The 26,766-nt window shown below is 39.8% G+C and overlaps 1 protein-coding gene across 1 annotated transcript; it reads left to right on the top strand.

The window, feature by feature from the left end:
- The first annotated feature begins 70 nt into the window (after positions 1 to 70).
- Cat (Catalase) lies at positions 71 to 26,766 on the top strand. Its single transcript, XM_019062381.2, has 10 exons — positions 71 to 251; positions 19,120 to 19,291; positions 20,469 to 20,610; positions 21,354 to 21,504; positions 22,622 to 22,801; positions 23,349 to 23,540; positions 24,400 to 24,552; positions 25,095 to 25,327; positions 25,645 to 25,777; positions 26,308 to 26,766. The coding sequence occupies exons 1-10, from the start codon at positions 198 to 200 to the stop codon at positions 26,404 to 26,406; spliced, it is 1,509 nt and encodes a 502-aa protein (XP_018917926.2). The 5' UTR covers positions 71 to 197; the 3' UTR covers positions 26,407 to 26,766.

Consider the following 26,766-nt stretch of genomic DNA (forward strand, 5'->3'; position numbering starts at 1 on the left):
AACTGCTGCTGCTACCTAGCGATTGAACTTTCAACAACTCTGACGTAAGAATTCTAGAGTGGGAGATGCTATTGGTCGTTCGCTTATCATTCTCCTACTCGATCCCCGCAGCTCACAAGTCAAGCTTTTCTAGTCCCGTGAAGTGCTGTTTTCTCTCTGCTTTTAAAAAACATTTTGGTGAAAAATCTGAAGGGACAATGGCCCGAGATCCGGCATCAGATCAACTGAACAGCTTTAAACACTCTGTCAAGGTAACTTCTTATCTGTCGTGTCATCATTCACATAACCTCATTTTGAGCATTATGATAATATTTTTCCATAATTACATCACACCAGGATTCTCTCAACTATTTTCATCATTTTTCCTTACTTCCAGGACTCCCAGCTCTACACAATAGAGCGGTTCATAAAGTGTCCGTTTTCAGGTTTTCATTTTTTGTCATGTAAGAGTCTACGATATCGTCAAGTAATTTCAGGTCTACAAACACATCTAGACGTTGTCCCACGACCGAGACTACGACAGTGCGTATATCTGCTGCCTTCAATTTAGTATTGAATGTAAATATACGAATCTAGGTGTTGTACCTATCTTCCATTAAAATTCATAAATACTGTGTTTTATGCGACATGGCCATTGTAACTTAAACGCTAATCCTCGCCTCTTCCAAGCATAAGTGCAGAAGATGTGTTGATTAATTAGTAGGTGTTCATGATTTGGGTGAATATTTATTCTGTAAGCATTCAAACGAGTAGAAGTTGATGCATTTTCGATTTTGGTGATGTACATTCAAGCGTACCTACTGCTTTGTGAAAATAATGCAGAATATTTGCTAGGGGGCCGTCCACGAATTACGTAAGGCACTTTTTCCGATTTATAGACCCCCTCCCCCCATAAGGCACTCGTAAGGCTGGCCTGGACCCCCCCTAAATAATTATGTAAGGCTGGCCAGACCCCCCCTCCCTTTATTGTTTAAATGCATAATTTAATGAATAAATGGTGTTGAAACAAATCGGTATTGTTTTAAACACTACTAATTGCTACATAACTATTCTGGGAAGCGCGAGTAGTTATCAAACATGACTGTTTCTATCTGCATAAACTTTGATAAAGCCTTTTAAAAAGGGTAAAACTATCGACAGCTATCGTGAACTTTAGGTTCGCCTTCAATTTCGCCGTGTAGGCAGGCCCGCCACAAGGGGGGGGATACTGGGTCCTTGGTACCGGGGCCCGGGCCCTGGAGGGGCCCGTGACGCAGGTGACAAACCACTACGAATTCATGTGTAACCCTTGTCTCGTAGGAAAAAGTGAAAAAATTACCCTGAAATTTCCGCAAAAGGTGAATAAAGTTTCAAAAACACGCTAGGGCACTATAAAACTTTTCTCACTTTTTTAGAGATTTTCAAGATTTTGAGTATATGCAGAATGATATTTTTAGTAACTGTGTTTCATTTTCTTCTGTTGTCGGATGCTAAGAGGCTCCTTTCTGGGCATCCTCGACTTCAATGGCTTAACTCCCTTGCCATAGACGTACGAAAGGGGAGTCCAGGGGGGCCCGGCTCCCCATAGAATTGAAAATTATCATCTGCCTCCTCAAAAAAAAATTTATAGATGTTTTGAATGCAACAATTCGAAAGTTTTTGGTGCTGAAAGTAAACAAAAAGGAGTAATTATTCTGCAGAAATTGATGGAAAATCTCCATCATAAGAGCTTCATAATGCGTCCAAATAGATTTAAAATTTCAAAAATTTCCCGGGGGAGGCCCCTCCGGAACCCCCCTCCCCCTCCCTGTGCTAGGGGCCCGGGCCAGAAAATTGGTACCAGGGCCCGAGATGGGATGTGGCGGGCCTGCGTGTAGGCAACAAATAAACAAGGAAGTGCAAATAACTATCTGCTCGAGAGACACCCACATATCGTCCCCTTCCGGCCAAAGTACCGCAAGCGTGATGCGACGTTTAAAAATTTCCGCCGCCATTTTATTTTTTTACAGCGAAATTGTTCAACGGAGCTGTCCGAAAATTTCACTGAATTTTCTTTGTACTGCCGATTAAATTCAGTGAGATTTTCAAACAGATTCAATCAACAGTTTCTCCGTAAAAAAAAATTGCGGCGGAAATTTTGAAACGTCGCATGGCGCTTGTGATACTTTGGCCGGAAGGGAACGATATCTCCCTCCGTGCATGAACTTCAATACTGAATGCGCAACCTTTTGGCAGATATTTGGAAATTGGTGGTTCGCCTTCGATATTGCTGCATAGGCAAAAAATATACCGGGGATTGCGAATCGGTTCGAAAAACTCACGTATCTCGCTCGCTGACCTACGGTGCAGCAGAATTCTTCAGCTTGAAGGGCCCGATAGGATAAAAGAAGTGGATTGGAAAAGGCAGTGATCCCCTGTCGGAAGCAGGGCCGGATTTAGGGGGTGGCCTCATGGGCCGCGGCCCATGGCAGCAAATTTAGGGGGCGGGAAATTTTGTAATTTTTTCAAATGTAGGTATAAAAAAAAATCGGATCCAGAAAAAAAATTCCAAACGAGAAAAGGCGACAAAATCTCTCATTTCCTGAGAAAACCGTAATTTCTACTTTTACCGTCTTTCGGTGATACAAGAGACAGCACCTTGATGATACAAAAGACTGCGCACCTTTAATTAGTCAAGTTGAGAGAGAAACCAAACACGCATAGAGCGGCGTGGCGCAGAGAGCAATGTTGACGAGGACTTGAGATGAAAAGAAGAAGCCCTAGGTGCGGCTGTTGGCATGTAACATATATTAGCGCCTACAAGACTGAATGAATACTTCACGCATTGCGTCAAACACAGTGCCGTCAGCTGTCAGCAGCGGTCGGCGTGAAACGCATAGCGCCTACAAGACTGTAGGAATACTTCAAGCATTGCACCAAACACAGTGCGGTCAGCGCGGCGATGCGGCAGAAGTTAAACTTATTAAACCACATTTATGTTTGTTCTTACGTAATTTTTTTGTTCATTTCTCATAAATCGAAGGCCTTGTCCACATAGAGAAGAGTTTACGGAACTTAACTTTCGCGAAAAGTTCCGTGAACGTTTGCTGATACTGATAACAGGGCTTTCGCCAAAAATGTGTTCGAAACGAGTAAATGCGTCTTATGCACCTCTCCCTCTCGGGCACGTTCACTTGATGGTTTTCATTGATGTTTCAAAACGAATGAGAAGGGGGCGGCAAAATACAGGCGGCCCATGGGCGGCAAATCGGTAAATCCGGTCCTGGTCGGAAATCTGAAAAAATTTCCATCCGAAGAAGTGGAAAAAAGTCTTTTAAATCTAGAGTCCAGACTCTTATCAAATTTGACCAGAAAAAATAATCTTCATTCAATCGGAATTTTGCTCGAATCGAAGGAAAAATTAAATTACCTAAGAGCCTTGGTCTTCGATTCAAGCAAAAATCTAATTGAATCAAGAGTATTTTTTCTTGTCAAGTTTTTAAGAGTCTGAACTCAGGATTCAAGAGACTTTTTTTTCCAGTGAGTGGTGTCGAGGGCGTTTTCTACCAAAGACCCGTAAGCACTTTCCAGATAATAATGATTCTGTGCTCAACCCTTTCAGTCCGCGTCAGAACTATCTTCTAGAAAAAAATCAAGTAGGCCCAGACAGCTCATTTTCTTGCACAATAACCTTGAATCCTTGGTAACTCAGACGCAACTTTGTGAAACGCTTCTTTTGTTAGTCGAATGTCCGTATTCTTCAAGGGATTGGAGGGAGAGGTTTGCCCCTATAAAATGCTTGAATTGTCATCAGCTATTAATCAAAGTCAGTTCCTCAATATTGGGCTTGAATGATGTGGGCTTTCACCCCTTAATTTAACTACGTCTGCCGGTCTGCATATCATGCGTAGTTCAGCTTTGCAGCACGGATTCAAATGTTGACAGCAAGTTGTAACTTCAAAAGCTTTTATTCGAGAAAGTATGTGACAAAGAAGTTTAAGAGAAATTACATTGGGTTTTTCGTGAAATTGTCCTGCGCAGGAACACCCCTCGATATCGAATTAGTGATGAAATTAACATCAAAATTTGAAATCTTAACCAAAAATTTCATGTCTGACTTCTTCTATCAGCTCGTTCCTCTGTGCGATGTATGAATGCGATGAATGAGACATTTCGGTATCACAGCAGGAAAAAAATTTAAGGCGCTCCATCTATTTCAATGGCTAGGTCTGGATGCAACTATTCGTGTCCTGAGGATGTCTTTGTTTCGTATCAAAAAATTGCAGGCGCTCTGGTTTTCTCATACACAACGGATATGGCTAGGCTACGGTTGTAAATTCTCAAGGGTTACCTCCGTTGCATTAACAACACTGGGGAAAAAAACACATCGGATCTAGAGTCCAGACTCTTGAAAATATTGACAAGAAAAAATACTCTTGATTCAATCAGATTTTTGCTTAAATCAAAAGGAAATCCGCTCAAATTAAGAGGCTTGGCTCTTGACTTAAGCAAAAATCCGATTGAATCAAGAGTATTTTTTCTTGTCGATGTTTTTAAGAGTCTGGACTCTAGATCCAATGTGTTTTTTTTTCCCCAGTGAATCGTGTCTACTCTGAAATCTTCGAAATTAAACACTAGACAAGGCTCGAATTTCAGCATTCTGATACACGTTTCGTAACTAAAATTTCACGTAAAACACGATGCGCACAAAAACAATTATCGCAATTATCTCCTCACAAAGATAAGTATTTAATGATTCTTGATGTGTGAATTCGAACCACCCGCTCATGAAAACTCAATGCTCTACGTGATTCACATCGCGTGCTAAACATTATCATGACAGTCTCTGCGATATAAAAATCTGGCAACCTCGATCTTGACGCTTTGGCTCAGCTATAGCAAATTGCTGATAGTTTGAATAACACATGGTGGGAAATAAATATTGCTCGATCGAGAAACTGGTTGAAACCGTTGTGGTGCGCGATCTGACTCACGCAGAGCTTTGAGTTTCTTGTGAGCGGGCAGTTCAAAGTCCTCGTAACCAATGTGAAATAAAAACGTTAATATCTTCGTTAGGAGTTGGTTTCAGAAATTCTCGTTGTGCAAATCGTGTTCTGCGTGAAATTCTGGTTAAGAAACATGTATCAGAATGCTTGAATTCGTGCCTTGTCTAGTGGTCCATTTTCACTATTTGGCAACATTGCAGGTGCCACACACGACTCATCCGCATCGATTCCGAACATTTTATGGTAAGCACTATTGTAAATGCATCGTGGGAGACCCTCAAGATCTAACAACTGCAGTTTTTCGTTAGGGCCTTGAGCATATGGAAATCAGAGCGCCTGCACTTTTTTGCATATGCAACATGGACATTCTGAGAGCACGAAAAGTTGCATTCAGACCTAGTCATTGAAATAGACGGAGCGCCTTAATTTTTTTCCACCTGTAATAACATTTATTTCCAAATTTTTACTGTGGAGTTCTACTAGAGGCTCGTCAGTGGCGATTCTTGAAAGTTGGCAACACTGTTTTCCCTCTATTTAAGTGTCTGTAAAATAATTCGTTAGGCTGCTTGTCTCATCTAAAATCGATATTTTTAATGGATTTAAATAGATTATAAAAACACTAAACAGCGTTGCCAACTTGCCAAATCGCCACTGGGGCTCGTAAAAATTGTTGTTTTTTTATGATGCTGTGTTGAAGAGCTTAATCTCAATGTAAACTATGTAGAACCGTCCTAAAAACAGGAAGAGCTCGAGGAACGACTGTGAATTAGTGGCGAGGCGTAAATAATCGATTTTCGATACTTCCCCATTGGAAGCTATTGTAAGGAATCAAGGTGTTCGTCGCGAACTACCTGTTAATCGATTCTTTTCCATAGGTTTAAATGGTGGATCAATCGCTTTATCGCAAAACACGTCACGCCACTGCTCTGAATACTGGTCTGAGTGCGAGTAAAAGTTTTTCAAGCTCAGTTTTGCAACAGCTTCACTCTCAGTTGTTTTTTTCACTTTTCGTCGATTATCGATGCTTTATCTGAGACGTTATTGACGCATGCTAATACATCAAATCGCGTTGTTGCCAAACTCGAGGTTTTGTTTTTCTCTCGTTCCCCGCGCTTTCAATGATAAATTAATATATTCCCGTATTATTTGGCAACCGCACCTACCGTTAGACTTCTGTTCGATCGCAGAGAAGAATGCGTGTTCGTGTGTGAGCTTTCTCACCGGGCAAGTGTTTATTGTGTGGAAAATTCGCACGCGATGAAAACTTTGGGAAGGTCAGTTTTGCCTCGTTAAGAACAGGGTTGCCATGGTCAGGAAATACCGGGAATTGCCAGGAAATACTGGGAATTGTCAGGGAATTTTAATAAGTCAGGGAAATGAAAATGTCAGGAAAAATTGTTAATTTGCCTTTATTTCTTTTCTAAAATGGGTTTGACGTCTCGAACAACACATTTTGCCTGAAAACTATTTCACATTATGTATTTTTAAGCATGTGGCAGATCCTCGATTGTCAGGGAATTTTACCATTTGACAGCGAGATCAGGGAAATGTCAATTTCATTATTAAGGGGGGTTTGGGGTTGCGTCACAAAGCGTCACAAGAGAGAGATAGGTCAAAAATGCCGACCAAGTGCGTTACGTAATTTATTAAAGCTCCCCTTGCTGTTTATGCGTTATTGCTGTTACGAATACTCGCAAATCAGTAAGTAATACGCTCATTTCTCTGCAAATTCACTTATCTCTTCATCATAACGAATGTCGGATCCAGACGTGGATCAAAAGAGATCAGTTATTGATTTTTTTATGTGAAAGCTCCCTTACAACCCTTCCTTAATTCCAACAACTTATTATCTCATGGCCCACGAAATTCCAAGACGAGAACAGCGAGTGGCCCTCTTGAGAGACACCTGTCTGAAATGAGTAAACAATTCAATGAGTCAGCTAATTGAAGTAAGCTCTTTTACATAACAGCTACTGCCGCGTTGCTGAGTTGACAGTTTATCCGTCCATGCTTGTACTTGCACCACTTTAGTTCCAACGCGTGACCTTAAATGATGGCATTGAGAGGTCATGAGTTTAAACTACTCAGTGCATGAGCGGCCACTTAATGTGAATCTATAGCGAGGGTATGTAAAAATACTGGCATCGAAGAAATTTTTCTGAAATTCTAGCTTCAATTCAAATGTTTGGCAGAAAAGAGATCGTTTTCGCCTCAAACTTACGTTGAAAATGAGGCCATTGAAAGTGTATTTCCCATTAAAAAGTCCATAAACCAAGGGCGTTTAGGTTCTCTCATAGTAAGGAATACCAATCTTAGCAACGCCTGATGGCGCGGCACTTACTGTGTTCTCAGATCTTCATAAGTGCCATTGTTGCAGTAACGTGACGTGCTTTGCAATGAATTGATTATAGCGTTCCAACGTTAAAACCTACGGAAAAGGATCGATTTTAAATGTGTTCACGCCGACCTCATTTACAATCCATTTTAAACTTCAAATAGTGAATGATGGGGATGATGATTCATGCCTCGCTACTGATTTTGCCTCCAATGCAAATAAGTTTTTTTATTGATGAACTAGAGATAGTAGTTCTTCATACAAAATGCAATCCAATACTCTCCAAAAATGGAGGGTGTGGATTTGATCGGCGTGAATCAATCGAAAAATAAAAACGTGAACAAATCGATGTGATTTGATCGACATAACTCAATCGATTCACGGGTTTATCGATCGATTCATGGAGTTGTCGATCGATTCATGGCTCTATCGATCCATCGCCGGTTTTGTCGACCGGGTCGCTAAGTTGTCAATAAATTGTTGTCGATCGGTTTGCTTTTTTTATCTTTCGATTGATTCCTGTCGATCAAATCGACACCTATTTTTTAATCATCCGTGGAGCAAATCGGCGTCGACCGGTTCACGTCGATCGATTTTCGTTTTCATTTTTTCATCGAATTCATAATGCCATACCCTCCATCCAAAATAGCTAACTCTAGTTTTAGTATTGACCATCAGGGTGTCTACAAGTCCGGAATTTCCGGAAAGTCCGGATTAAGTACTGATTTTTAAGGGCGGTCCGGAAGTACTGAAAAAGTGCGGAAATTCCGCAAAAAGGTCCAGAATTGTTTTTAATTTTTTGTAATTTTTGTCGCAATTTCAATTTTTTTTAAAATTTTCTAATTTCGTCAAATGGAGGTAGTGAAAAAGTACGAAATATTTGTGTTGGAGGAGGTACTGAATTTCTCGAGAATGCAGTGAAATAGTACCGTAAAAGTACTTATTCTTGACCAGCCTGTTTTAGTAGACACCCTGTTGACCATCCGGTATGTAACTTACCCGTATCCCGGCGGAAGTAGGGAAGTCTTCGGGGTCGATGTAATTCGATTTCGAAGGTTTATGGGCGTGACCCGTCCAGCGAAACGGCGACCGGTCCCGTGGCCGAGAAAAGTCAGATTTTGAGCGCGCGGCCGTGCGTGCGCGCATACATGTATGTGTGTCCACGCGGGTGCGTATAAGCCGTGTTCCGTCGAAGGTCCAGTCTAGGTATTCAAAGTCGGCATAATGTCAGTAGGTGAAGCGGTGTCGCTAGATCGCCTCTCTTGCTCTTATCCTTTATGTCTACCGTTTCGAAGAAGACAGCAGGTGACCTCTCTCTTGTCGACACACGATGTTTCAGGGGTTGAACGACCATACCGCGGAGTCCGGATCATAGAGAAGGGATGGTTGATGTTAGGGCACCCATATACGGGAGAGTATGGGGATGTTGCATGTGTAGGGGATTTGCGATTTGACCATTGATTCTTTTGTAAAAGTTCGCGAGAAACACGATGGTCCCACTGGTTTTCTCTGAAATCATCTCCCAAGCTCAAAAAAAGCTCTCAAAGTGAGGCCAAAATGGAGGGGATATCCCACCCTACCCTGAGAGTCCACCTCTACATCAAGACAAACTCTCCATGCAAAGATATTGAGCAAATACATTGACAGGGCTGCCACTTTATTTGGGGACTCGAAAACTGAAAACACGGCATCACTGCTAATGTATTTGCTCCCTATCTTTGCATGGAGAGTTTGTTTTGATGTAGAGGTGAACTCTCAGGGTAGGGTGGGATATCCCCTCCATTTTGGCCTTACTTTGAGAGCTTTTTTTGAGCTTGGGAGATGATTTCAGTGAAAACCAGTGGCACAATCGTGTTTCTCGCGAACTTTTACGTAAGAATCACTGGTCAAATCGCGAATCCCTCACACATGCAACATCTCCATTGCCATTTCTGTACCGCTCTCTGATTGGTTCATCAGTTTTGGGCTATTATGGAGCTCCAAAGTTGGCCCGATGTAAACAAATCCGACCCGGGGAAGAACACGTATTATCGGCTGAGAAACGAATGAAATCACACTCAAAGTTTAATTTTCGGCAAAAATATCCATTCAAGTTCGATCCGAACTCAATGCAGAAGTTGATCATAAAAAAAATTCCTTACACATCCAAAATCACGTCTAGAATTTTGTAAAACTTTGTCGCCATCTGTTTTGTTTACATTGGGCCAAACTAAGAGCCGAGAAACTGGGGTTTGTTTACATTGGGCCAACTTGGGAACTCCATGATAGCCGACCAATCAGAGGGCGGCACACTTTTTCTGTAGTAAAAGGATTGAGATGGCAACTCTCTCCCGTATACAGGTGCTCTAGTCGATGTAAACTAAGGGAGGAAATGATAGACTGTCTACATGTTCTCTCGTAGGTTGTAGTCGTTAGTTTGTCTATCATTCACCTCCTTTGTCCATTGTAACCACCCGCTTCTATACGAATAGGATCGCTCCATCTTCTCTTTGTCTATAGTTTTGTCTATCGATTTCAATATCACTCCGCTGCGGGGAAAATAGGCTCCGGAATGAAATTCTTTTCAAAGACCACTTTGATACGTCGAAACGTGTGGTTTTGTTGGCAACATTGACCCAATTTTGTGGGAATGATTCGCTTCATCTTCTCTTTGTCTATAGTTTTGTCTATCGATTTTAATATCACTCCGCTGCGGGGAAAATAGGCTCCGGAATGAAATTCACTTCAAAGACCACTTTGATACGTCGAAACGTGTGGTTTTGTCGGCAACATTGACCCAATTTGGCGGGAATGATCCGCTCCATCTTCTCTTTGTCTATAGTTTTGTCTATCGATTTCAATATTCATCCGCTAAAAGGAAACAGGCTCCGGAATGAAACACACTCCGAACATCACTTTTACACCTCTAAACGTGTGGTTTTGTCGGCAACATCGGCCCAATTTTGCGGCGGGAATGATGAGGGAGGAGCCTGTGGCTACCGGTTGATCTCATTCTGCGATCGGTTGATCCGTCTAATTGCGAGGTTCGCCGTCTAGTCTCGTCGACGAATCGGAAGGACCTTTTTTTCTCCCGCGGATCCTGCATTGTTCATGCCTGTGCCTCTTCGCCGCCGCTCAGTGGGCTCTGCTCGACAGGCCGCGGCCAAGCCTCGGAGACTTTAACGCTCGGCACAAAAATAGGCGGCGCCGAACCGGCAAGTCTGCCGCGATAGCAAAGAGAGCAGCAAGTGCAAAAATGGACCGCGTTTAACAGAAAGGAACCAAGCCACATCAGCTGTTGCCAAATTTAACTGGGCAAGTCAATTTTTTACGAGAGAACGTTTGTGCGGACTCCTTTGAAAATTTTAAAGAATTTGCGTCGTACTATGGAGAAAATTCACTGAAATTTACAAGAAAATCCGCCCAACCGTTTTCATGTAAAAAAGTAATTCGTCCAATTAAATTTGGCAATAGCTGATGTGGCTTGGTTCCTCTCTATTTAACGCGGTCCAAATGAAGTTCTGAGGAAACGGGCTCAGAAGCGTCTGACCGGAACATTTTATTGAAAAAAGCTGGGTTACCTTCGTCAGAAAAAACTGGGAAATTTCAGGGAATTTTAAAAAGTCAGGGGAAACCGGGAAATGTCAGGGAAAATGACGAAAATGCCTGGGAAAAATTGTTAAATCACCTTCATTTGCTTTCTGGGTTTGAGATTTTGAACAAGAAATTTTGCTCGAAACCTATTTTCAATTATGCCCTCTTAGCCATCCAATCCATCCTGCAGTTGTTGAACTATGTGTGTGTCATACTATTGAATGATGTCATACTATATGAACGCTTGAAAATTGCTCCTGTAACCCATTTTAAAAACTCATTACGACTGTGTTAAAATGGCATTACTGTGCGAAGCTTAGTTCCGACTTAAAATCTCTGTCTTGGATGACTCGGTGAATGTTCGCTAGTCGTCCTTTCTCACGGTCAGCAAGAATACGCGCCACATAATTGTCGATTTAGTGGTGTAGATTCACCTTAAGGTTAAGGTATATGTCCTACCAGCTCTACAGCGCTGAAAACGGCCTCATCCTCACAGCCTCTGTAGCTCTCGGCAGCTGTAGTATACAGGGCGATCCAGGGTTAAACGGCCAGACTGCGGGAGCGTGTTCTATGGGTCAAAATAAGACTTTTCTGTTGTTTAAAGTTTTTTTCCAAAGGGCCCCGGGTCAAAGCTGCCGTGCTAAGGAAGATCGTCGTATGAACATTCGAAAGTTGCCAAATTTTCATTGATGAAATGTTTATTTTTGAGGCACGTTATGAATGTTTTTCCTTGAAATTTTCAGGAACATGAGGTCAAATTGCGAACAAAATTGTATGAAAAATTGGAAGAAAAATACTCACATGTTTACTAGGGAATTCGAGTTTTATCAAAGGGTATTTGGCAACGCTTGAAGGCTCATACGACGTTTTTCCTTAGCATGGCAGAAAGCTACGCCCCCCCCCCCCCAAAAAAAATCGGGAAGTAAATCGTTGTTCCTAGATTTTGCCAACGGTTGTAAACCAAATCTCATGAAACTTTGTACTTTCCTGTGCTTTTATGCCCTGAAGTCGTAGATGATCCAAAAAAAATTCGAAATCTCAATTTAAAGAGGGGTTTGAGGCTGTTTCGGCTCCTGCAATTCGGCCGTTTAACCCTGGATCATCCTGTACAGGTTGCTAGAGACTTACAAACCGGGCACATCCAGAGGAAAATGCCATAGCATGAAGGTCATGCGTGTGTCCGGAATTTGCGATTCAAGTATACTGATTCCTGCGTAAAATTTCGCGAAAAATACGATGATGCTACTATGGTGCTCTCTGCAACGAACTCCAAAGCTCAAAAAAACTCTCAAAGTTGAGAGAATATCCCACGCTATCCTAAGAGTCCACGTCTGTATCCAGTCAAACTCTCCATGCAAAGATAGGGAACCAATACATTAGCAGTCGCCGTGTTTTTAATTTTGGAGTCTCCAAACAAAGTGGCAACCCTGTTAATGTAGTTTCTTCATGTTTTTCTGATGTATTCGTTCCTTGTCTTTGCACGAGGAGTTTGACCTGATGTAGAGGTGGAATTTTAGGGTAGCGTGGGATATCCCCTCCATTACGACCTCAACTTTGAGAGCTTTTTTGAGCTCCTCCATCACGACCTTAACTTTGAGAGCTTTTTTGAGCTTTGGAGTTCGTTTCAGAGAAAACCAGTGACTCCAGGCAGTATATCGCTACCGCAAAGATCCGCAACCGAAGACTCTGGCTATTGGCGATTCTCTTAAGTTGGTAATATTCTTTTTTTCCTCAATGGAGATGTTGCATGTGTGAGGGATTTGCGATTTGACCATTGATTCTTATGTAAAAGTTCGCGAAAAACACGATGCTGCCACTGGTTTTCTCTGAAATCATCTCCCAAACTCAAAAAAGCTCTCAAATTAAGTGAGGCCAAAATGGAGGGGATATCCCACGCTACCCTGAGAGTCCACCTCTACATCAAAACAAACTCTCCATGCAAAGATAGGGAGCAAATACATAAGCAAGATTGTCATGTTTTCAGTCTTGGAGTCCCCAAATAAAGTGACAACCCTGCTAATGTATTTGCTCCCTATCTTTGCATGGAGAGTTTGTTTTGATGTAGAGGTGGACTCTCAGGGTAGCGTGGGATATCCCCTCCATTTTGGCCTCACTTTGAGAGCTTTTTTTGAGCTCGGGAGATGATTTCAGAGAAAACCAGTGGCACCATCGTGTTTCTCGCGAACTTTCACGTAAGAATCAACAGTCAAATCGCAAATTCCTCACACATGCAACATCTCCATTTACGCCTTAACAAATAATCGATCCTGAGGAACGTAGCTTATTTCATCTGAAATCGATTATTTACACAGGTTTAAATGTAAAAAACGCAGGATTGCCAACTCACAAAGGTCCCCGACCGCGCGGGCGAGCGCTTCCGTCGGCGACCCTGCACTCGAATCCGCGTCTTGAGCGACATTGAACTACATTCGAACACGAACTCATCGCTAGAACAGCGTAAGCGTCAACGGGAATCGCTCGCGGATAGGTGTTTCTTAATCTCCCGCAACTGACCTGAGTGCTCGCTACCGGCGGCCGAGATATAAATCAAACGACCACCGTGATTCGCGTTCCAGCGGCCGACGTAACAATGACGGGTTCGCATCGGTAACCCACGCGCGCTTGAGGATGGAAGGTCGAGAGAGAGGAATAACAAGCAGGGATAAGGATTAAGGATACGGTCAGGCTCAGGGGTTGCCGTTTGGAAGGTTTCTCGCCCGTTCGGCCACGAGATGGTTAGATTCGATATTATGGGATCGATTATTCTTCACGTAGGCTAGAGTTGAATGCAGTGCTCCTCCCACCTCCCGGAACTAGTATCGAATTTCGGAAATTTTGAGATTTTTCTGAATTCTTCCCGGAACTTTTGAAATTCCCGAAGTATTCCGGATCTGTTGAATTTTTCGGAAATTTGGAAAAAATCTAAAACGAATCCCGGAGCTTCACATTACTGCTCACATACTTCAGCTTCACTCCTCATTGAATGTGTCAACTGGAATAGTTAAAAGCTAGTGACACATAACAATACGACTATCAAAAAAGTGATAGTACTAACTCGCACGAATGATTCATTATTGATTATAAATTACTCCAGCTTTCCTAACAATCATCGGAATTTTTGAGATTTTCATGAATTTTTCCCGGAACTTTTGAAATTCCCGAAATATTCCGGATCTGTTGAATTACGGAAATTTGGAAAAATCTAAAACGAATCCCGGAGCTTCACATTACTGCTCACATACTTCAGCGTCTCTCCTCATTGAATGTGTCAACTGAAATAGTTAAAAGCTAGTGAAACATAACAATAGGACTATCAAAAAAGTGATAACTCACTCGCACGAATGATTCATTATTGATTATAAATTACTCCAGCTTTCCTAACAATCAACTGATGTCCGATGCTGGGTGATTCACATCAGCCACTGGATGAGAGATGAGAGTTCTAATCATTTTTCAATGTGCGAGATTTCCATGAACTAGCAAGCTCTCGAAAATTAAAGTTCGAATCAAGAATGTTCGAAGGAATGCCTTCACACATCAGTCCTCATGGCTGATTCTGCAATGCACCGGGAGAAACAATGGATTCGATTGTAGCAGAAATATAGATCGTATTCGATAGTGGTTCGATGTATCGTTTGGTTCAAAACTCAATAGAACATAACCTGAAAGAATGTTTTATTTTTTTATTTTTGCAGTTTATTTGGCTTCTATTCCAGTTAAGGAATCTACAGCCATCTATAGACAAGAGTTTAACGTAGAGATTAATTTTTTATTGTCGGTAGACATCAGGGAAATTCTGGCACATCCATGCTTCGGCTTTCAAATTTTCAGGGGTTGAGGCCGAGTAGAATCTGTTTCTGTAGAGTAGATCCACAGTTTCGTGAAAATTTGTCGCCGCCACTGGGGTTCGAACCCGGGACCTATTGGTCTAGAGTCAGACGCGCTGACCGCTAGGCCAACCTGGCCGGCAACCTCAAATAAAACTTACAGGATTAAGATGGAAAAGCTGCAACTGAGAAAATTCATAACAATTTCATTCTTCACCGCTATTCGGTACTCGAAAGAATAAAAAGTCAATCACCGAAGGCCCGTTCCCTCAAACTAAATTGATTTTTGAGGCTATGTTTACGTGTTGAACCTATCAATATCCATACAATCTCACCTGTTTGACTTATCGAACCCGATCTATTCTTGAATGTGCCACGAAAAGATTCATTTTTATTCAAGAAAAAAATCGCAAAGGTTTCCTTCTAATGTGAGTCGCTTCCATTTTCTGCATAAGTAAACATTTCGACGGTGTAAGTCGGCAATCACATAACTCGGTTTGCGACGTCGTAGACTTCCTGTCATACTTTATTTCTTAAACGGGAAACTAATAAACGGCAATTCTCTAAAACTTCCGTGATTTTTCTTCCCTGTTCAAAGAAAATTCTGCATGCACTTCAAGGAATGATGTCAACTTGTCCTCTTTTAAAAAAATAATATAAAGGCGGAGATTTTCAGACACCGCAAACGAGTTATGTGATTGCCGATATTTACACCGTCGATTTGTTTAATCTTTAGACTAATAGGTTTCTTCCCGACTCCAAAGAAAATTTTCTGTATTTCTGCTTAAATAAAATCATGCAAACAAGAGAGTGATACAGATCCAATTGACTTAGTGTCGAAAATTATTCATTCTGCGCGAGTGAAGTGCAGATTTTTCACTAACCAACACGCCACCCATCTCCTTCATGCCTTCTCTCTGTTGTAGGAGTATTATGTGTCGCCTAATGAATTAGCTCACCAGTTTTGGAAATTGAGCTATTAGATCGAAGCGTAGAACAAGATAATACAACCCGCAAACAGAAGATTGTAAAGTAATTAGCTAAGTGTATTAATTGCCTCTGCTGTGAATTTTATTAACTCGCCAAGCCCCGTAACAACGGGTTTGTTCACCGCTCCGAGGATGAACGAATCAGTCCAAGTATCGCTCCTGGGTGGCAGTAAATGTATGCACATCGGATCATAATATATTTCCGCTTTCACAGATTGTGTAATAGCTGACAAGCTGCCAATTGAATCACGAAATTTTAATCGCAGTCTTTCCGATGGGATTAAATGGATTAAAGTTCCTCATGGGATACTCTGATAGAAATTTTTAAACTTTTTCGCCTTGTTTTCCCCGCAAAATAGTGTGGACCCAGCCCTATTTTACCACCATGTTACGTACAGTTCGGGCCCTGTTCCTTAGTTTTTTCCTTGTTCTGCAATTAGGAACTACTAGGTCTGGCTCGGTTTAGAAACAACGTATAAACCATTATTTTCCCTGTGCACATACCTGTTTTTAAGGATGAGCTAGAAACCCCCTGGTAAAAATTGGCGATAGGAGCTGCGTTTCAAAATACCATAGGAATTCTTATAGCCGACTGCAGAAGGTGATAGAAAAGCATATAGCTAGCTGTAGAAGGTGGAAAAAATCATACGGCCGGGCTACACGAAGCGATAAAAAATTAAACAGCCGGGCTATAGTTCCTGTCGCCGGGCTTTACACTTTATCGCCTGGCTGTTGCTTTTTCGCCATCGGCTATAAAAGGCTATAAGAAATTGTGTAGAAATTCGTGTGCTTTGTAAATCCTTAAGTTTGTGCGGAATCACCATAATATTTACAAAACGCACATTATATTTTCCTTTACTACATTTTTGTTTTCATCAATTGAAATGAGAATAATCCATACAGAGTGTGCAAACATTTCCAAGTCATGAGTTGAACAACGCTGACTCCACGAGATTAAATATTAGAGCCTAACTCAAAGCGGAACGGCGGCGCACTGGCGCCTACAAACCTAACAGGGATACTTCACGCACTGCGCAATGCGTGAAGTATCCCTGTTAGGTTTGTAGGCGCCAATGCGCGTTTCGCGCTGGCTGCCCGCCCGCCGCGCTGCGTACCACGGCGCTTGAAGGAACTATTTCACACCAGAGGTATTGCACAGTATCCTACGAAACTGAAGGCGCTCCAACATATTAGGAATGGCAGGCATCCTTCAAAAGTTCGGAGCTTTCCTCGCAAAATAAATCAAGATACTACGGCCCAAAAAGAGAGCGGTAGTCCAAAAACTCACTAAGTCCTAGCATCCGTAATTAGTAACGGATAGCATACACTTTATCGTCAGTCTGTTGCTTAATCGCCATCGGCTATAAAAGGCTATAAGAAATTGTGTAGCCGGCTATAGAAGCTATTGGAAATCTTACAGTCGGCTGTAGGTCTATGGTATTTTGGAACACAGATTCTACTGCCAATTTTTACCAGGGCCGTCGTTCCTAATTGACGTTTAGTAAAACAAATTCGACAAACGCGGTTTGGAACATTCGCCGTCAATATGATTCTTTCATAATTCTGTTTTCCGTTTTTGGGACGCATACACGAAGTGGTGTGAGTCCGTGGAGGATTCATCGTGTGAGAGTGAACGCGGAATGCGCAAGAAATTCATGCTTGCTCTCCCGGGAGATTGCTACTCAAGTTCTTCGGTGACCAAACCGAAATTCAAAAGGTTTCAACAGCTCATCCTAGCTTGCTTGTTGGGCCAGTCCATCTCCACCGACGTCCATCAGTATTACCTCCTTGTTAGTTTATCCACTTGTTCAGATTGTACACAAAGGTAGATACAGCATGATTAGACAGAGAAAAATCTTCTTTTTTTCCAAAGCACGTGTGAAGCTGAGTGGATTTACATGCACATTTTCCCCTCAAAATTTTGACATATTTTTCCTTCCCCCAGAAAAATCGAGATTTTAGTCTTTTCGAGCATATTCGTCCTCTGTTGAAAATACTTTGTGAAAAAATCAGTACTCCCATTTCATGAGTCAAAAGTTCCGGAATTTGGGAGTTTTCTGTTCCGATTCCTCGCATTCCATTTACGTAAAAAGTTCCGGGATTCTACATAGGTTTTTCAAAAGTTCCGGGATTCTACATAGGTTTTTCAAAAGTTCCGAGATTCTACATAGGTTTTTCAAAAGTTCTGGGATTCTACATAGGTTTTTCAAAAGTTCCGGGACTCTACATAGGTTTTTCAAAAGTTCCGAGATTCTACATAGGTTTTTCAAAAGTTCCGGGACTCTACATAAGTTTTTCAAAAGTTCCGAGAAAGTTCCAAAAAATGCGGAAAATTTTGAGAATTCCAAAAGTTCCGAGAAAGTTCCAAAAAATGCGGAAAATTTTGAGAATTCCAAAAGTTACGAGAAAAAATCATGAAAATCCCCAAAATTCCGAAATTCGGAACTAGTTCCAGGAAATGGGAGCACTGGAAAAACTTAAACGTAAATTTTGTGTCGCAATATCTGAGTGTGAGATGAAATGGGATATTCAGGGTTGCCACACGCAGGGAATACCGGGAAATGTCGGGGAATTTTATAAAGTCAGGGACAACCTGGAAATGTCAGAGAAAAAGGTTTAGGTCTTCTTGATTTGCTTTCTAGAACGAGTTTGACGTTTCAAAGAAAAATTTTGCCTGAAAACTATTTCTAATGGACCACGAGACAAGGTACGAACTTCAGCAATCTGATACATGTTTCTGAACTAAAATTTCACGTAAAACACGATGCGCACAACGAAAATTACCGAAATAAACTCCTTGCGAAGATATTTAATGATTCTTGATGCGTGAATTTAAACCACCTGCTCATGAAAACTCAATGCTCTGCGTGATTCACATCGCGCGCTAAACGTTATCATGACGGTCTCTTGCTATATAAAAATCTGACAACCTCAGTCTTGACGCTTTGGCTCAACTATAGCAAATTGCTTATAATTCGAAAAACACATGGTGGGAAATGAACAGTGCTCGATTGAGAGGCTTGCTGAAACTGTTGTAGTGCGCGATTCGACTCACGTAGAGCTTTGAGTTTCTTGTGAGCGGGCAGTTCAAAATCCGCGTAACCAATGTGAAATAAAAAGGTTAATATCCTCGTTAGGAGTTGGTTTTAGTAATTTTCGTTGTGCGAATCGTGTTCTACTTGAAATTCTGGTTAAGAAACATGTATCAGAATGCTTGAATTCGTGCCTTGTCTAGTGGTCCATTGTGTATTTTTTAACCATCTGGCATATCTTCAAATGTCAGGGAAACAGCGGATTTCATTTTCAAAATTCTGTGGCAACTTTGGGTGTTCCTCAAGTTGGCAACAATTTCACCTATCTCTTTATCCGCGGTTTTTTTTCTAAATTGAAATAAATCTCCATGATTTCGTTTTTTTTTTTTTTTTTTCCAGGAAAAATTAACGCTAACCACAGGTCATGGAGCACCAGTCGACTCGAAATCAGCATCTCTCACAGCTGGGCCAGATGGACCAATTCTCCTGCAAGATATCACCTTAATCGATGAGCTGACACACTTTGATCGAGAGCGAATCCCTGAGCGAGTGGTCCATGCAAAAGGAGCCGGTGAGCATAATTAACTCTATCGCAAACTCCAAATCCCCTAATTGAAATTGTTGGCAGGTTTGAAAACGCCTTCAATTGTGGCGTGATACCTCTCGCATTCCGAAGAGTACGAATAGTTGTATCGTTGCGCCTTAGCAATGCGATGGAAGATTACTATTGAAGTAGCCTCCACGCTCGCCTTGTCCGTTTTGCTCTGCCGCTATCGCAATTTTGACTGCATTGTTTAAGCGTGCTCAAGCTAGGATTGTAATCAGCAAACGGATAATTCTTACAGAATAAGTAAAAACAAACAAGCCGTAAGAAACATGATTAATTAATATGAACTCAAATCAACAGTCAACTTAAAAGCACCGAAGAAGTTCTGCATTTTTTTTGCGTATGAGGTACTGAATTTTTTGCAAAGGTACTGTAAAAGCACTTAATTTTTGCCAACCAGTTTTAGTAGACATAACCTTACATAACGGCCTCGGGGCCTGAAAGGGCAGCAAACCTTCCCACCTGAAATATTCGGAACAGGATCGTTGCAAACCTGAACATTCGAAGTGAGGCAGGCCGGCCAGATTTGCAAGGATCAGAAACGAAATTTTGTTGTTTTTACCCGAAACATAAGCTAAGAAAACTTCATACATCATAACTCAGTGAATGCTTGAGAACTTAGACAAATGCGCATTCAAACGTTCCATGATATGTATGAAAACGGAAATTTACAGGTAATGGCAATGGATGATTTGACACCCGAAGTCGCTGCACTTTTGGGTCCTAACTTTAGTCGCAGAGGTATCGCTGTTGGCCTGGCGGATTCTCGGAATTACAGATCAATCCATATACTCCCAGTCTAAATCTGAACTATCACGCAGGGGCCAGAAAATGCCCCCGAAATTTGGAAGGAGGAAAAGTTTTATGGATCGAAAGTCGAAAGTCAAAGGAGTAAAGAAGGAAAATTTAATCACTTTTGAAATTTAGTGGGAAATTTTTTGGAAATTCGACGAACGGGCGCGTGAAAGTGTGAAAACTTGGGAGATTCTACACCTCTGGTCTGATTTATAATTTTTTTATTTTTCTAAACTACTCTCTCCGACGTATTAATGTTGCCTCCCTGTTTGAAGGACGGATAGTGCCACCCACATGTATTTGATATTTTCACAACAATATTCATCACCTCAATTTCTTTTTTCAGGTGCCTTTGGTTACTTTGAAGTAACGCATGATATCACAAAGTACACAAAAGCTAAAGTGTTCTCAGAAATTGGGAAAACAACACCAATTGCACTCCGTTTCTCAACAGTTGGTGGTGAAAGCGGATCTGCAGATACCGTCAGGTAACTAATAGTATTTTTTGATGAAGGGTATTACAAAGACGCGTCTATACTCTCAGTTTATATTTTTGCGATTTTCATCTCTCTTGACCGATATAGATATTACCAAAAATCAGAATGAAGCCATTAATAAGGAAGAAACATAGCAAAAAAGTCAGTTGAGGCACCGGATGCGAAAAGGGCACTTCTTGATTGCAAATGTTTCAGAATCTCTGTCGCTAATCAATCCCTTGAAGAAGAATTTAATGAATGATTTTTCCAGAATTCTCTTCATAGAAAATTGTAAAATCATGAGGAATATTCAGTAAAATTCCTAGTGAAATATTTGCATTCACTTTCCTTACAACGAATGAAATATTAGAGGAGACTCTGAAACACTACAACGGAGAAGTGCCCTTTTTGCATCCAGTGCATCAATTTTTCAATCAACTCTGGGGAATACAAATAACATGAAAATCTAATGTACCTAAGAATGTACCCTTTTGTTGATCCAGACAGAATCAGTATTTCCCATTAATGTCCAAAGTACCACAATTTTTAAATTAAAAAAAAATATTGAATTTTGGTCGTAAGTAATTAACATAGCATCATCGCTGTTGAGAAAATTTGTAATAAAATTTTTCGTGCCAAGGACCGATAGCGAATTGCATTTATGTCAAATTTTCCAGTCTAAAATCAAGCTTTTTTTCATCGATTTATAGATCTTTTACCTTCACCCACTCTTATAAAAATTGCTGTTTTTACAGAGATCCACGTGGTTTTGCTGTCAAGTTTTACACAGAAGAAGGAGTTTGGGATTTAGTTGGGAACAATACGCCCATATTCTTTGTCAGAGATCCTCTCCTATTCCCCAGTTTCATTCACACTCAAAAGAGGAACCCTGCTACCCACTTGAAGGTATGGTTTTGTGCACAATAGCAATGTTTTGACCATAATTTTGAGATTGATGACCTGACACAGAAACCCAGCTGAATAATGCTTGAAGGAAAAAACTGTAAAAATTAATGTACAAAAAGACTTTGCTCCAAAATTTTGTTCTGATGTCACTGATTTTTTTTACTTTCCTTCATCCATTTTATAGTAGCTAAAATGCAGACCTGAGATTGGAATTCCTCTACTGAAGTGTAAAGAAAAAACGCTGTATGAACATTCTAGAGTTGCCAAATTTCATCTGATAAAATGTTTATTTCTGAAGAGTTATGCATGTTTTCTCCTGAAAATTTCTGATAGTTGATCTGACCGCGAATAAAATTTTCTACAAAAAATTGAAGAAATTTACTCACCAGTTTTTCTGAAAATTCGTATTTAATCAAAGGAAATTTGTCAAAATCTAAAAGCTCATACGACGTTCTTCCTTAGCTCAGCAGTCCAGTTTTGTAATGCTGAATAAAATTTTTCCCTCTTTTTACTGGTTTTTTTTTAAAAAATTAAAAAACCTCCCAAAAATTATCCCCCTTTTACTCTTAAATTTGTTATATAATCAATAAAGTTACCTGATGATCCAAAATGAGTTCTGTTTAACTTTCCTCGTTAAATAGATGTCCAAGGAAAATTACAGCACGTGTTGAAATTTTACAAAATGTGTGAGGTGTGTTATATAATGTTTATTGCTTCTCATCACTGTGATGATGCAACAGAAGAAAACACATCCAATTCATTACCAGCTTGAAATAATTCTCTTCCTTTATCCTCTGTCACCTTGTGAACAAGTGTTGCACAAGTATTCGCCACGAGGACCCAGTCATACACTACGTCATATGCCTGATATGCCTCACTATAGGGGTGAGAGGAATAAGAGAAGGGGAATTAGGGGTCAGAAACTTTGAAACATGGCCACCCCTAATCTCTTGACGGCCCTTTAGGTATTTTTGTTTTTAAACCTTACCTCTTAATAAGTTTGATTACCTGAACCAGAGTATTCTTTTTCTTTTGCCAAGGCATTCATCTTCTTTTCCACTGGTTGTATTGTTCTCTTTGCTTCTCTTAACGTTGATTTTTTTCTTGTCACACAAAGGATGCAAACATGGTATTTGATTTTATTACCTTAAGACCAGAGACAACTCATCAAGTCATGTTCCTATATTCCGACCGAGGCATTCCAGATGGTTACCGCCACATGAATGGCTACGGATCGCACACATTCAAGTTGGTCAACGATAAAGATGAAGCTGTCTACTGTAAATTCCACTGCAAGGTAACTGAATTGCCAGGTTGAAAAATCATATTCATGATGATTTTTTACCAGTTTTACTGAAGTGAATAATATAGAATTTTACAGAATCATGTCCATTTTTTAGCATTTAGTAAGTGAGACTGCATTCCTATAACTTGATCGAGGAACTTACAAATGGTTAGATTTTAAATCAAGTTCTAAATATCATTTAAACATTTCAAATTTTGAAAATTCAATGAATTCTGAAATATGCCATATTTTACCACTAAGTTTTTTCGCTATTTTAGAGTTTGCATTTTGTTTTAATAACAAAATTTAGAATTTCAACAACTTAAGGAATAAATAATCAAATCTTCTTTCGAAGATTAATCGTTAAAAATGTGCCATTTTCCTATCAATCAATGCAGATCCATGGAGACATACCTTGCAGCATCATTTTCGATCAACATAATTTTTTAAGATATTTATAACTTTTAATTATTGTCTCATAGGCCTTGGTATTTTACTGATGCTTCAAAACTCACCTTTTGACATCACATCTAATTTTTTTAAACTAATTTTATTTCAGACGGATCAAAAAATAAAAAACCTTCCAGTTGAGAAAGCTGCACAACTTGCATCAAGTGACCCTGACTACTCTATCCGAGACTTATACAATGCCATTGCTACAAAAGACTTTCCCTCTTGGACCATGTACATTCAAGTTATGACATTCCAGCAAGCCAAGAGTTACAGATGGAACCCATTCGACCTCACAAAAGTAATTGATTTTTCTTCCTGCACAATTATCCATTTTTTTTTAACTTTAATTAGATTTCACCCACTTACAATAAGAATCAAGAATTTTACAGTTCAAGATGACAAATAAATTACAATTGGATAGCAACTGGGCCCAGGAGGGCTCCAGTCTTTTTGTTATCATCATTTGTTTAAACTTGCGTTACTGCTGTTCAAAAGTGATGCTTCAGTCTTGCAATTCTAATATGAATGATTTGACCGAATAGCACTGGAGTTTCTAAATGTTTTATGTTTTAATATGTTCCTGTGGATAAAAAGCTTACTTAAAACTAGTTTGAAGGATCTTAAATCATAGCCCAAGAAATAAAATAATCCCTCTTCAATGTGATTGTCTTGGCTAAGAGTTTTAAATTCTATTATTTGACACTCTGAGTGGAAAACAAATAAATATCAATGTCTCCGAGTGTCTTGTGGATTTTTTTTTTTTTTTTTTTTTTTTTTTACAAAGAAATGATTAAGTTGTCCGTTTCACAGTAAGCCTTGGGTTTCTGACTGTCTAGGAAACTTCAGGCTCAGCAACCTTAGTGGGGCCATTTAAAAGTGTGCAAACAACTTCTGAGAGCTTGTTCCTATACTCTTAATCTGTAGAAGTGGAAATTTTGTCGAAAGATTAGCACAAATTAGCCTGCTATGTCGACTTGGTGACAAAATGATACCCTAAACTTTGTATTTCTCTTTCAAAACGCTACACTTGCCCTCTTTTGGTCAGGGTTAAGTTAAAAAAATTTTGAAAACTGCTGTATTTGCGCCTTTAATGCTCACTGATTTATTAAGTCAAATATCTTCTCGGTAAATATCTTAATATGTGAGGTTTTTTTTAGGTTTGGCCACATTCCGATTTCCCACTGATCCCTGTTGGCAAATTGGTACTAAACCGTAATCCTGAAAACTACTTCGCAGACGTAGAGCAAGCTGCGTTCAGCCCCTCTCATTTGGTCCCTGGAATTGAACCAAGTCCGGACAAAATGCTTCAAGTAAGTTTTCCTTCAAATTTAAAAATGGTTTATCGGTAAGTTGTTTTCCAACAGCAGAATTAATCTTTAAAATGAAGAAAGTTTTTTGGATATTTAAGAACCTATTTCAGGTCCCAAAGCACTGGTCTAAAACAGCATTTTGCATATTCTTAAATTTATAAAATTGGCTTACGTTGGTATCTTAACCATGGTGCCTTTTTTTGTTTTTCTTTTTTTTTGCGCATAAAAAATGAAGCTCAATTGAGTGGAAGCCTTTAAAACTCCGGAAATCAAAGTAGTTTTCAGCAAAAATTTCACATTTCAGCTCAATGGAAGGTGTTAATAGTGGATTCAGTCTCCTCAATTTTAGCTCCGATGTTGAAAAAAACTAATGGAATTTTAAAGTTAAAAAATAACGTTAACTCAGATGTCCATTATAAAACTGGAAAGTCGGAATTTTCTTCATTTTGGTCAAGGATATCTTTTTCCTAAATTCCTTTGATACTTTGAAAATATTATTTGAATCATTACTCCTAATTTATTGGATTTTTTTTCTCCTGTAGGCTCGACTTTTCTCCTATGCAGACACTCACCGCCATAGGCTAGGAGCCAACTACTTACAGTTACCGATCAACTGCCCGTATCGCAGCCGAATTTCAAATCAACAAAGAGATGGACCTCAGACATACTACAACGAAGGTGGTGCACCAAACTACTACCCTAACAGTTTCAGTGGGCCTGAACCAAGTGGCCATGCTGCCCTCTCCAAATACTCTGTTTCTGGTGATGTTCAAAGGTGAGCTTTTTGATCTCGGTGTTACCACACAATATGTTTTTGTAATTATTTCTTTGAGAAGGGTCATTTTCACAGAAGAATTAAGTACATTAACCCAGGAATTATAATAAAAAGTAAAGAAAAATAATTGTTTTGAAAGTTTTCAACATTGTTTGCAAAATTAGTATACGATGTATCTCAATTGCAGGGATACAAAATTTCTGCATTGGAGTTTTCAAAAGAATAGTTTTTACATAGTTGTGCATGTATTTTAAATTGAATTATTTTTGGTAAATTATTTCTTGGTAATTTTTACACTGTCTTACGTCTTGCCCTAGGTATGAAACTGGAAATGAAGACAATTTCTCTCAAGCAACATTATTCTGGGAAAAGACTCTAAACGAAGAAGAAAGATGCAGGCTTGTAGCCAATCTTGCCGGACATCTAAAAGAAGCAGCCGAGTTTATTCAGGTACTTACAATCTTCTTTTAATTGGCCAATTTTGCATTCATTTTCATTCATTCATTCATTTTTTTTCTTTACCATTCTTCAGAACTTTTCTAAAATTCGATAGGTGACACAGAATTACCCATAGCAAACAATTTGTCTTTCCCGAAATCATATTGTCTCATGATTGTTTGAATTTTAAGTCAAAGTAAGATCGCCTAGTGGCAGGATTCAATCCAGTAATGAGGCTGTTAGCCGATTCAGGAAGTACTTGAAACATGGTGTCACAGCAGTAAATTTTAGGTTATTGTCATAAGAAACAGTAAACTTTCCCCAACTCTGGACACTGTCACCCTCTGGTTACAAATTATGAAATTTCTATTATCAAATAATTTTCGGAAAAAACAAAGAATCTTTTTATTAATTTTTTTAAGTTATCTATTTGGCATTTCGGTGTGTAAAACATTACATACGAATTTCATAAACAATTTTGTTTTTTTATTTTCTATGCATCTCAGCCACTGACAACAATTTTTGTCCTCCCTTTTTTCCAGGAGCGAGCAGTCAAAAACTTTACCCAAGTACACCCAGACTTTGGTGAACAACTAGCTAAAGCATTGAAAATCACCGTCACTCAAAAGTCCAGCCTCTAACTTCATCCTTCAACCAACATAATTATCCTTTTAAATTCTGAAAGGTCCTCTTGGAATCGTGCAAGTTATCTTTTTATGGCATTTCGTGCCATCAAGCAATTTTAAAATGTGTTTCGTATTTTTATATCAACTACTTAATGTTTATTCATATGCATCAGCTGCACAGTTCTTATAATCACGTTTCCCAGCAGTTGTCAGAATTGTGGTTCTTGGTGCAACGGTGATTTGTAGTGCATAATTGATTTTTTTAAGACCATCCCAGTTCTTTCTCATGTTTTTATACTTCTATTTTTATTTTTGGTAAGTGTTGTTTTTACCTGTAAGTTGAACTCATCAAAATAAATGTATTGTTAATTTTTA

Source organism: Bemisia tabaci, chromosome 10, assembly GCF_918797505.1.
Source record: "Bemisia tabaci chromosome 10, PGI_BMITA_v3".
Lineage (NCBI taxonomy): Eukaryota > Metazoa > Arthropoda > Insecta > Hemiptera > Aleyrodidae > Bemisia > Bemisia tabaci.

Coding starts and splice junctions, on each gene's coding strand:
- Cat (XM_019062381.2), top strand. CDS start 198: ATGGCCCGAGATCCGGCATCAGATCAACTGAACAGCTTTAAACACTCT. Junction 252..19,119: donor GCTTTAAACACTCTGTCAAG/GTAACTTCTTAT, acceptor TTTTTTTTCCAG/GAAAAATTAACGCTAACCAC. Junction 24,553..25,094: donor GTCCGGACAAAATGCTTCAA/GTAAGTTTTCCT, acceptor TTTCTCCTGTAG/GCTCGACTTTTCTCCTATGC.